Genomic DNA, 11,526 nt, shown 5'->3' with positions numbered 1-11,526 from the left:
AGCAGCACCTTCTGAAGTCCCGGGGAGTGCTCAAGCGGGTTCCCCTCGGGGTCCCCGCAGCACGTGGCGGGCTGGGGCCGGGGCGTCGCGGCGGTGGGGGAGGGGAGCGGCGTGGGCCCAAGCGGAGGGGGTCCAGACAGCCCGGGAGACGTTTGAGCAGGCGCCGAGTGCGCAGGCTCGGCCCAGGCGCAACCAGTGAGCGCAGATCGGAGGGGGAGCCCGACGGCCGCGCGTCCCGGGCTCGGAGCGCGGGGGGCCGAGATCCGCTACTTCGCACCTCGAGATTGCGTGCGACACAACGATCGGTCCATTTGTCCCGCCCCAGCCGGCGGCGTCCACTCCGAGCCGGCCCCTGCGCCTGTGCACAGCCGCGCTCTCCCCTCCCCTCTGCGACTCCGCAGTGGTAGCGCCCGCCTCCCAGCCCCGCCACCCTGGGCCTCCCCCGCCGTGTGTCGCGCGTCGGCGCCGCTGCCACCCCTGCTCCGCGCTCTCAGCCTTCCCGGCACCCGATCCCGTCCGGCACCGGGCCGTCCTTGCTCCGAGGGCCGCCGCGCCCGCTGTTCCCCCCCGCTCAGCCCTCTTGTCTGGCCGCCGGGCCGCGGCGGGCGGGAGCAGCCGGAGGAGGAGCCGCAGCCGGGAGGCGGCGGCCCGAGCCCATGGCGTACAGTCAAGGAGGCGGCAAGAAGAAAGTGTGCTACTACTATGACGGTGGGTGGCCCGGGAACCTGCGGGGAGGGCGCGGCGGGGTGGTGGACGCGCGGCTCCCGGTGCCCCGGGTGGCTGTCTGCGGGAACGGGGACACGGCCTACCCGGCTTCGCGATCGTGGCCCGGGGACGCCCGCCCGCGCTCCTGTCGGGTCCTCCGCACGGGCACGCGCAGGTTTGGGGTGCACTGCCTCGGGCCGGTCTCGGAGGAACCCCAGTCGGTACCCGGGGCCTGACTGCACAAAGCCGGCGGCCTTGGAGCTCCGCCCTGCGTCCCCGTCCCCTCCCCCGCTCGCCCGGTCCCCCTTCTCGGCCGGGGATCTGCCTGCGCTGCGCTTCCAGCCTCACCCGGGACCCCGTCGCTCGGGTGGGGCTGCGGAGGAGTTACCGCTGGCCGGGGGCCAAGTTCGCAGAGCGGCGCTGTCTTCGCTCGTGTCTTGCGTGGACTCCATCCCTCGCCTTTGTTCGCCGGGTTCTTTGAGCGCCACTTTCTCAGGGTTCAGATGGAAAGGCTGCGCCTTCCACGGTGGACAATTAGGGGTTCTGAGTTGGGGATAGGTAGGCCGGTGGCGAAGTAGTAAGAGGAGGAAGACAAGCTTGGAGTTGTTCCTACTTGATGGGTCCTAGCATGCCTCTGTGGGAGGTTGCTACCACCCACTTCTTTGTGGCTCTTTGTTCTATCTGCAGTTATACCCTGCTCTGGGGGTCTAGGAGAGAGCATGGGCATCTTGTTTATTTAGGAAGTCAGTCCCAGTGCGGTGGGGGCCCTGCTGCAGGAAACTTTGAGAAGTGGACTAAATATTCTAAACAGGTAGAGCCGAGCTGACAATGCAGTTAATGGTGCAAGGTGGTGGGAAGGGAAGGGTTCTCTGGTTTGGAGTAGGAGCAGTAACAGTCCGATTTCTGTTGGCTGAGCCAGCCTCAATTACATACGCGCTAAGTAGTGCCCTGACTTACAGCTTTCACCAGGACATTAGTAGGTAACTCTTGAGGGAAAGAATAATTTGACAAAACTAGCCTCGTTGACCTGAAAGACCTGATTTCTACAAAGCAATACAAAGCTGTTTCTGTATTTGTTGTATTGAAGTCACAATATCTTGGAGAGGTAGATAAGAAAGAGCCTAGAGACCCAGGCTGAGTGAAACTGACTTGAATTTGAAAATAGTCGTACGTTTTCTTGATTTGGCAGAAATTTTAAATGTCTGGGTTTTGGGGGGCGGGGAGGGGAAGGGTGATTAGAGACAGCTTCTCTGTGTAACAGCCCTGGCTGTCCTGGAACTCGCTCTGTATGTAGACCAGGCTGACCTTGAACTCTGAGAAATCCACCTGCCTCTGCCTCCCCTCCCGAGTGCTGGGATTAAAGGAGTGCGCCACCACCGCATTTAATACCGGTTTTTGTTAAAATAGCCACCTGTGTCATTGGCTGGAAAAATCAAAAAGCCTTGCAGAAAGCAGGGACACAATAGCAAAGGCTTTTTAAATGGCTTTCTGTTTTGTTTGGAGACTTTTTTTGAGACAGGCTCTGGCTTTGTTGCCCAGATTGTCCTAGAATTCACTATTAGGCTGGCCCCTAATTTACAGACATTCATCTGCATGCCTCTGCCTCCCAAGTGCTTGAATTAAAGGCATAGATCTCCATGCCCAGTTTAAATGCATTTTTGAGGGAACTACATATGTGATGAATAAATTTATTTGAAATTACACCATCATGGAGGGCAGAGATGGGAGAACATGTCATTTTAAACATGAATTACATTGTGAAGTTGGAATCATGGCAAATCCTTGTCCTGCATTCTCTGATCCATTGGAAAGGATGTAGCCCTGAAGATTAATTTGAAAAATGGTAATTATAGCCTTTCTAAGGTAGAGGCTTGCTCTTGTATAGCCTAGAGTCAAGGGAGAGGTTTAACAGTGGGGAACTGCTGCTCAGGTCCCTCGGCTGTCAGCTGACTCCAGCTGTTTCCTGAACAGCTATTTGTTCTTTGGTTCTTGGGGGGCAGAGCCTTTGTTGATGGGTGGGATAGGCACTGCCCACAGAGATGGGAGGGATGAGGGATTTTTTCAGTCATGTGATTTTTGATGTATGCCCATGCAACTACTTTATCTAGTTTTAAGCAACCAACTGTATAAACGGATGTTGGGAATCTGCCTGGGTGTCTGTCTCTGGTCCAGTTCTTACTTGGCATGTACTTAGAATGGACTTAACTTACATACATTCTGAATCTTTGCATTTAGGGGAGCTAACAAAATTGCAGAAGTTCTTAAATTGATAATATAAGTGTGCTAGCTAAAATGGGATGGCATGCTAGACTACACAAAGTATTCTCGACACGTCTATCTTCATTACCAAAACCCTATTCTTCTTGTTAGTTGATAAAAACAGTGATTTTTTTTTTTTTTAAATTGTGAACAGAGGATGCAAGTAATTTTTGTACCAAAAAAAGTATATGGCTTTTAGGGGCACAAAGGGCTAGGTTGGCAAAGGGCAGTGACCATAGTAATGGGACTTGAATAATACAACAATAGTATTAGTAGCAAACGACTAAGTAATATAGTAGTTTAAGCTAGTTGGGCTTTTGATTAGTTTTGTTTTTCAAGACAGTTTCTCAGTGTAGCCTTGGCTGTCCTGGAACTTGATCTATAGACCGGGCTGGCCATAAGATCCACATGCCTCTGCCTCCCAGGTGCTGGGATTAAAGGCGTGTGCCACCACCGCCCACTCTAAGCTAGCCGGTTTTAACTTGGTGGAGGAAATAGAGGGCAGACAAAAAGAAAAGGAAGAAGCAAATTCTGTGACCACGGTGTCCTGTCTTTAGGTTTAATGAGGCCAGTAGGCACACACAGAGCCCCTTGACAACTCACAGAGTGTTTACTGCTGGCTCCGTGTGCTTCATGAAGACTGCTTCTAAAGGTAAATGTGGTTTTCTTGTGTCTTCTGTAGTCTTCAGAATTGTACCCTTTAGATCACTGAGCCGCTGCTCTTCTGTGAACCTTGGGATATGAGTATATGAGCTATCCTATACCTCAGAAGAGAAATTAGAGTCGTTCTTACTTAGTGGACTGTGGCTATTGACTCATCTCCATAGTTTCTAGAAACACATCTCCAAATGCTGGTCTGTACTAAAAGATCAATACTGTTAAAATGATATATAGCAGTTTATAGCTAATTAGGTAGACCCTAAGACCCTTTCTGACCTTAAACTGATGTTATTTTTCTCTACTTAAATGTAATTTAGCAGGTTCAGTTACATTTGGTTCTAATTGCAATACTCACACTTTAGATACTTTACCTGACAATGTAAACTATGCCTTGTTTTGAGTGAAGCTTGGGATGGATCATGTAGTGCCTTCTGATCTATACAGTATAATAGAATTGAATGTATGCGTAATTTATATAATTAAGCACCAGTTGCTTTATGCTGTGTTTATTTTTTCTCTGATGGAGATAATCATAATCAGAATGTTTGGAGACATGGTCCAGAGAAAAACAACACAAATAAAGACTATCACAATGATCAAAATCATCTTCCCAGTGTACTCCTAACTTTGTCAGATACAAGAATTCTACAGAGCAGCCAACTGTTGTCATATTTATTTTATTTTTGTTTAAAATGGTGGTGTCAGTGTCTTTTGCCAGGTAACTTTTAGTACAGCTGCATTAGGTTTTTAGCTGCTGTATAAATCTTTACTGTCTGTGAAATGGATAATTGTTTTTTGGTTACAGACTCATGCTAATGAAGTATTGCAACAGTTTGGCAATACTGATGTTTGTTGCACACAACATTTAAATTTGGTACATAATTCTCTAAAGACATTTCCTGTGCTTTTGAATCCCGTTTCCACAGAACTCCTTGATCCCTGGCCCCCCTCACATTTCACCTCATCAGAGGCTTTCCTTGGTCCTCAATTGGCATTTTTGTTTTTCTGCCTGTCTAGACTAATCAAGGGCTCCATGTTGGCCGTCATGTATTTGAGATCTTTATTTAGAGCAAATGGAAACACTTAGGAAAGTCACCCCTGTAAGCCTAAAATCCAGGGAGGAGAAGTAGTTACTGAAATTGTATTTCTCAGCTGACAAGCTCATAAATCATTGTGGTGTTAAAGGAGACAATATGGAAAACCCAAGAATCTTTCCTGAGAAAAGACACAGGGCAGGACGTCATCCCTGGAGTACTTGGGCACCTGGTTTAGTGCCTGCTTGGCCAGTGGCCGGCTCTTGTTACATGCATGAGGAAAGTGAGACTTCAGGAATAAAGTGGGGGAAGACGGGTTTGTGGAAACTCAGACTCTGAGAAGACACATGGCCTGCTGTGTTAAAGCCTTTTACAGCACTAGTGTTGTATGGCAGACAAAAATTACATAGTATTTTTATTCTTGTTTTTTCTTTTGAAAGCTTATCTGTATACAGGGGTGAAAGTACATTTCACAGTCCTGAAATTACAATGATCTGAAAAGTACAGGCTTTTTATTCACTCATTTGGAATCTTAAGGTTTATCCTGAATTAATACGATTCCATTTATTATCTTTATTCCACTGTGATATTTACATAATTTTGCTTCAGAAATACATTTGATTATATAGAGTGTTACCCCAATTTTAGTACATTATATATTTTTAATCTTGAGCCGAGTTGAAGTATTTGAACAAAAATGGGATAACATTTAAAAATGCCCAACTTATCTAATAGGCCCATAAATTAAGAAAAGAGAAGGGGGCTGGGTGGCTCAGCACTGGCTACTCTTTTAGAGGACCTGGGTTCAGTTCCCAGCACCCACATGATTGCTCAGTTCAGTCTTGAACTCCAGTACCAGGGAGTGTGATTCCTTCTGCTCTCCTTGGACACCAAACCCAAACATACATGCAAGCAAAACACCCATACATATTAAATAAATTTTTAAAACAATCAGTTCAGATAACATTTTCTTAAAAAGAAGAGGCAGGTCTTTACTAAGAAGTAGATATCTACAAAATAGCTAGATATAGAACTGATACTTAGCAGAAAAGGTTAGGAATTATTCCCTCCCCTTACTCTTCCCAAGAATTACCTGTGTCCTCTGCCACTGGAGTGTTCTTGTTAAAGGCATGCACTGCCATGCCCACAAAAATTATCTTTGTATTTTGGGGTTTTTTTTTGTTTTTTGTTTTTTTTGAGATTATAATCTGATTGCAACATTTTCTTCTTCCCCTTCCTCCAAACCCTCCTGTATAGCCCTTCCTCCCAGCCTGCTCTCTTTCAGATTCATGGCATCATGGCATCTGTTTTCTTTTCTTTTTTTTTTGGTTTTTTTGAGACAGGGTTTCTGTGTGTAGCTTTGGAGGCTGTCCTGGAACTCGCTTTGTAGACCAGGCTGGCCTCGAACTCACAGAGATCCACCTGTCTCTGCCTCTCCCCCCCCCCCCCCCCCCCCCCGCCCAGTGCTGGGATTACAGGCGTGCGCCACCACCACCCCGCTTGTTTTCTTTCTTAATACACACACAAGCACTTACGTGTACATACATACATATATATGTAAATACATAAATACAACCTGTTCAGCCTATGTAATGTTAACTTGTAGGTGTTTTCAGGGCTGACCATTTGGTATTGCATAACCAGTTGGTCTGCACTGCCCTGAGGAAGACTTTCTCCTGCTCTCATCATCACGTAGCTGCCTGCAGTTCTTCTCTAGGCTTGAGGCCTCCTGCACATTCCCTGATCTACAAGTCTATTGCTGTCCTTGTTGGGGTCATCTATAGGCCATTGGTGAGACTTTATAGGTGTAGCTTCCGACATTTCTGGAAGATACAGTCTCACAGTAAACTCCCTGTTGTTCTGACTCTTAAAATCTTTCTGCTCCCTCTTCCCCAGTGATCCCTGAGCCTTAGGTGTATAGATTATATTGTAGACATACCAATTGTTACTGGGCTAGGCATGATTTCCCTCTTGCTGAAAGACTCTTAAGTCTAATTAGAAAGCTGTTGGTTACTGCAAAGGTATACGTGCCACTAGCACACTTATGATGCCATGGTGGTTGTTACTATGGTTCATAGATGCCATAGCTAGGTAGGACTGTTGAGTGCTTCCCTCCTGGAGCTTGAAGAACTCCTTTCCATAACCTGACGTGTAGACCTATAGAAGGCTTTCAGGTCAGGTCTAGCTTAGGGCCATTGGACCCTGCATCTGAAGTGCATAATGTCTTCAGCAAGAGGCAGTAAGTTACCTTCCACCTTTAGGGGGCAACCATAGGCAACACCCTATAATGTTTTGAGAATCTCTTGGTCAGCCCTGGCCAACAACTCAGAGGGGGGTCCTCATGCCTAGTATTGTGGGTTTTATGGCTAATGGTTCTTGGAGGGAACGTGTATTTACGCTGACTTATGTGTATTGTAGGTATTTTAGGCCGATAGTATGATTCCTTTTGACTTCATGAGACATCCTTACTGTTAGTTTACCCTCCTCCTTTGTATGTTCCTCCTCCTCCCTCAGAGCCCCCTCCCCATAGCCCCCTTAGGTTTCCTCTTCTCATCCCCCCCCTTCTGTGCTGAGGAACTAAACCAAAGGCCTGCATATGCTAGAGGAGAGTTCTTCCCCTGACCTGTATCCCAGGCCTATGGAGGGATTCTGAAAAAGTCATCATCTGTGGCTTGGCTGCACTTGTAAGTATAATGTAAGTTTGAGGCTGTTATAGTTCCAGGTTACTTTCATAAGTTAGGTAGGTCATCTATTTTGTTCATATTCTTTAAGTTAAAAGTTCTAGGTAAATGTTCCTACTATCACTTTTCCCCCAAACACTGGAACTTAAGATTGGGTAGGGAGGGAGAGAATCTGGAAGGACTTTGGGGAGGGAAAGAATATGATCAAAATGTATTTAAATTTAAAATTCTTTTAAATAATAAAAAATATGTAATGAGCCTTTCTCTGTCCTGCCAGCCAGCTTGCAAATAATGATACAGAGACTTATTGTTAATTATGAAAGCTCAGCCTTAGCTTAGGCCTGTCCTACTAGCTTTTAACTTAAATTAACCCATATTTTTATTAATCTACGTTCTACCACATGACTTTTACCTCTCTTTCATCTTGCACCTCCTGTTCCTCTCTGTGTCTGGCTGGCTTCTCTCCTCTCTTCTTCCCAGAGTCCTCTCTGTTCCTGGATGTCCCACCCCTACCACCTGTCTAACTATTGGCCATTTAGCTTTTTATCAAATTAGAAGGTGCTTTGGCAAAGACACAGCTTCATGGTGTACAAAAAGATTATTTCACAGCATTTCCCCCCTTTTTGTCTAAATAAAAAAGAAAAGTTTTAACTCTAACATAGGAAAACTATACAATAAGAACAATTATCAAGTAAGAATTACGTTCACAATATTTAGACCATATGTATTTGACAAATTCAGAGAAAGTATGTATTATCTATCCTATCCTAGTTCAAAGTTTTATACCTAAGCCATCCTAAAAATGTCTTTTTAGGGTTGAGGATTTAGCTCAGTGGTAGATCTCTTGCCTAGCAAATGTAAGGCCCTGGGTTCGATCCTAAGCTCAAAAAAAAATGTCTTTTTAGATCTTAAAGCATCATCTTAGATAAACAACTTAAGCTCTTATGTTTCTCAACTTTATAAATCTCTTATGTCTATGTAAGTTTCTTTTCTGAATTTGGTAACAAGGAAAAGTCTAACTATAACCATCTGGTCTTCAACCCTATCAAAGACCAGGCAAGGCTTTAATATCACCTGATTAAATAGGAAGTGTAGAGCAAACAACTTTCAAAACTAGAAATGACAGAAACAACTGACTGCCTGGAGAGTTACCCAAGTTTCCTCTGTAACATTGGGGCTTCCATCTTTGGCCTGCAGGCCTAGAATATCTGACAGACTCTTCTGTGAAGCAGGAATTTTGAAGGACTGTCCTACTTTGTCTTGGCAAAGTTCAGCAGTTACTTTCTTCTGGGCCCTGCTTGTCCAATTTGGACAGCATACTGTCAGCAGTCTAGGCAAGAGCAGTTTCTTGCTCAGTGTCTAACTTTGCCACAACAAAAGCAAACTCCATATGGAGTTTCTTTGATGCCCATCATCCCTTTTTAAAGTAAATTAGAGCTGCCAGGAGCAGATATGTCTCACATCATGAAAAACTATATATTATTTAAAAATCTTAAATGTCATATTCTGTAGATCTCTGAAGTGTTTGAATACCCCTATCTATCTAAACTGTATGTTTAACCTTGAAAACATACCTAACGTGAACATGTTTGTTTATTATAGTTGAGTAACTGCTGATATTTCCTAATTATGCATTACATTTTTATGTAATTATACATTAATGTAATTAACTATACAGTACACTTTTAAATGAGGTGCATAGGTACAATACTTAAACAAGAGTAGAAACACATGTACAGTATAACAAAAATAACCTTAAATTTTTATCAGTATACAAAAATCCATATCAGTGTACATAAATGTTTGAAACTAATGGTTTTTCAAACATAGACTCAAAAATCCACCCTTCTGTCCCATCATTTCTATATTGTATCCCCCACCCCTTTCTTCCTTCAGGAAGAGATCCTTGAATCTAATCTCCTTTGTTCAGCTTTTTCCTGACCATGACCAATGACAACTTGTAACCAGTCCCCCCAAACAGTGACAAATACCCATAACCCTCTGAGTAACCAAATTCCACCACCCCACCTTTTGGGAATGTGGGCATCATGTTTTCTAGACTGCTTCCTGTTGTCTGAGGTTGAAGGCATCTTTAGGGGACCCTGAAAAAATTGGGATAATGGTCAAGTCTGAGGAGAGCTAGCTGTTGTCCAGTCTCAGTGTGATAGGAAAGGTAAGGCGTATCTGAAGTTCTGGCTGGAGAGTCTGTGAGGCTGGACCACTTCAACTCGCAGCTTTGAAGTTGTTCAGGCTGTAAAATTTTGAGGAAACTGCAACAGAGGCATTATGAGAGGCTGGATCAGCTGGGCTACTTAACCTATATTGGTGTCTGGTCCCTTTTTTTCTGAGAACATAAACTTTCAAAGGTAACATATCTGCATTAACATAAGTATGGAATGTATAGTGTGCACAAGTCAGTTAAAGATAACTTTTTGTTTCATCTTTGAGTAAGGTAAAAGGCATCTTTTGTTTGGACTGTATAATGAAACTATAATATAAATCTCTGTCCATGTCATATGAAGGGATGGCATATGATAATAAGTCATGAGGATTCTGTAGCCAATAAGATATATACTGTTTCATCCAGTCTCAGAGCTGTTCCCATGTGGAGGGATCAACTTAACACATCACCTGTCTTGTATTCTTTCTTGACTTTTCCCCTCATGTCTGTAGCCAAGATGCTCAGGAGGTCTCCCCTGGTCGAATCCGATCTCGATGAACTTTGAAGGAATCCATAGCTTTTCATTTCTTGTGGAAACAAAAACATAAATTCTCCCCCAATGCAACACATTGCCCAATTTCCATTTTGAAGCCACGCTATCCCTAAAGTGTCTAGGCTGGTTTAATTCAGCAGTCCCTTCCACAATCCAGTGTGTCTCAGCAACAGTTGTTCTCTGTTCATTATCATTCAAAAAATTCAAAATCAACAAAGCCCAGATGCCCTGTGTATTTCCCATCTTTATGAGGCTTTCTTTTTCTTTTTTTTTTAATATTTCTTACTCTGACTTTAAAGACCATTTTAAACTATTTTTTTTTCCTGATTGTCCACGGTGATTTTCTTTTTCATGGTGTCTAAACACATTTTTAAACATATTGTACCTTTTTGAGATTTTCTGTGTCTGGATCTCACTTTATTAAGTACCTGCATTATTTCTGACCACATGAGACAAATCTTGTCATGTTAGCCACTCCGGCCTACCTGAGATATTTCAGGACTAGGAATCCACATCAGGCTCCTTGTCCAGAACTTTTCTTAGCTTTCTCGGACCCTGTGTTTGGCTATTTGAGCCCTAGGTTGGGTGCCATATGTAATGAGTTTTTCTCTGTCCCACCAGCCAGCTCTCAAGTAATAATAGATTTATTAATTATGAAGGCTCAGCCTCAGCTTAGGCCTGTCCCACTAGCTCTTATAACTCAAATTAACCCATATTCTTATTAATCTACATTCTACCATGTGTCTTTTACCTCTTACACCTCCTATTCCTCTCCTTGTCTGGCTGGCTTCTCTGCTTCTCTTCTTCCTAGAGTCCTCTCTCTGCCTGGAAGTCCTGCCTATACCTCCTGCCTAGCTATTAGCCATTTAGCTCTTTATTAAACAAATCAGAAGACGCCTTGACAAAGACCCATCTTCACAGCGTACAAAAAGATTATTTTGCAACAAAAATATAATTTTTTTTTTTTTTTGGTTTTTCAAGACAGGGTCTCTCTGTTGCTTTTTGGAGCCTGTCCTGGACTAGCTCTGTAGACCAGGCTGGCCTCAATCTCACACAGATCCACCTGCCTCTGCCTCCCGAGTGCTGGGATTACAGGCATGTGCCACCACCATCCAGCACAAAAATATAATTTAAAAAAGTAATTGTCTACCTAGGCCAATGAGATGTGTTGTTTCTTAGCTCTGCTGTTTGCTTTCATCTTTGAAAAGATAGCATTCTAAGTGCTCCCCTGTTCATAAATTGTCTACAGAAGATAGCTTGTGTTGGAAATGAAATTAAATAAATTAGAGGTACTATACCAACATATTCAGTGATACTATTAGAGGACAGGTTTTACAAAATGAATGTTCAGCTGGGGTGGTGGCAAAAGTCTGCTTTCTCAGTAGGATCATGAATTCATTGCCTGCCTGGGCTACATAACTAGAATTTTCTCTCAAGGGAAGAAAAGCAGTTGTTTCCTGGACTATTGTTAGG

The 11,526-nt window shown here is 44.0% G+C and overlaps 1 protein-coding gene across 1 annotated transcript in view; it reads left to right on the top strand.

Moving 5' to 3' along the window:
• Nucleotides 1-414: 414 nt before the first annotated feature.
• Nucleotides 415-11,526, top strand: part of Hdac2 (histone deacetylase 2) — a 30,783-nt gene continuing 19,671 nt past the window's right edge. Inside the window, exon 1 of the mRNA XM_036169028.1 lies at nucleotides 415-708. Coding sequence (XP_036024921.1) covers nucleotides 657-708 — 52 coding nt within the window. The 5' untranslated portion in view covers nucleotides 415-656. The remainder of the gene's footprint in view (nucleotides 709-11,526) is intronic.

Source organism: Onychomys torridus, chromosome 19, assembly GCF_903995425.1.
Source record: "Onychomys torridus chromosome 19, mOncTor1.1, whole genome shotgun sequence".
Classification (NCBI taxonomy): domain Eukaryota; kingdom Metazoa; phylum Chordata; class Mammalia; order Rodentia; family Cricetidae; genus Onychomys; species Onychomys torridus.
Note: the sequence above shows the minus strand (reverse complement) of the source record. Positions and strands in the feature narration are given on the sequence as shown.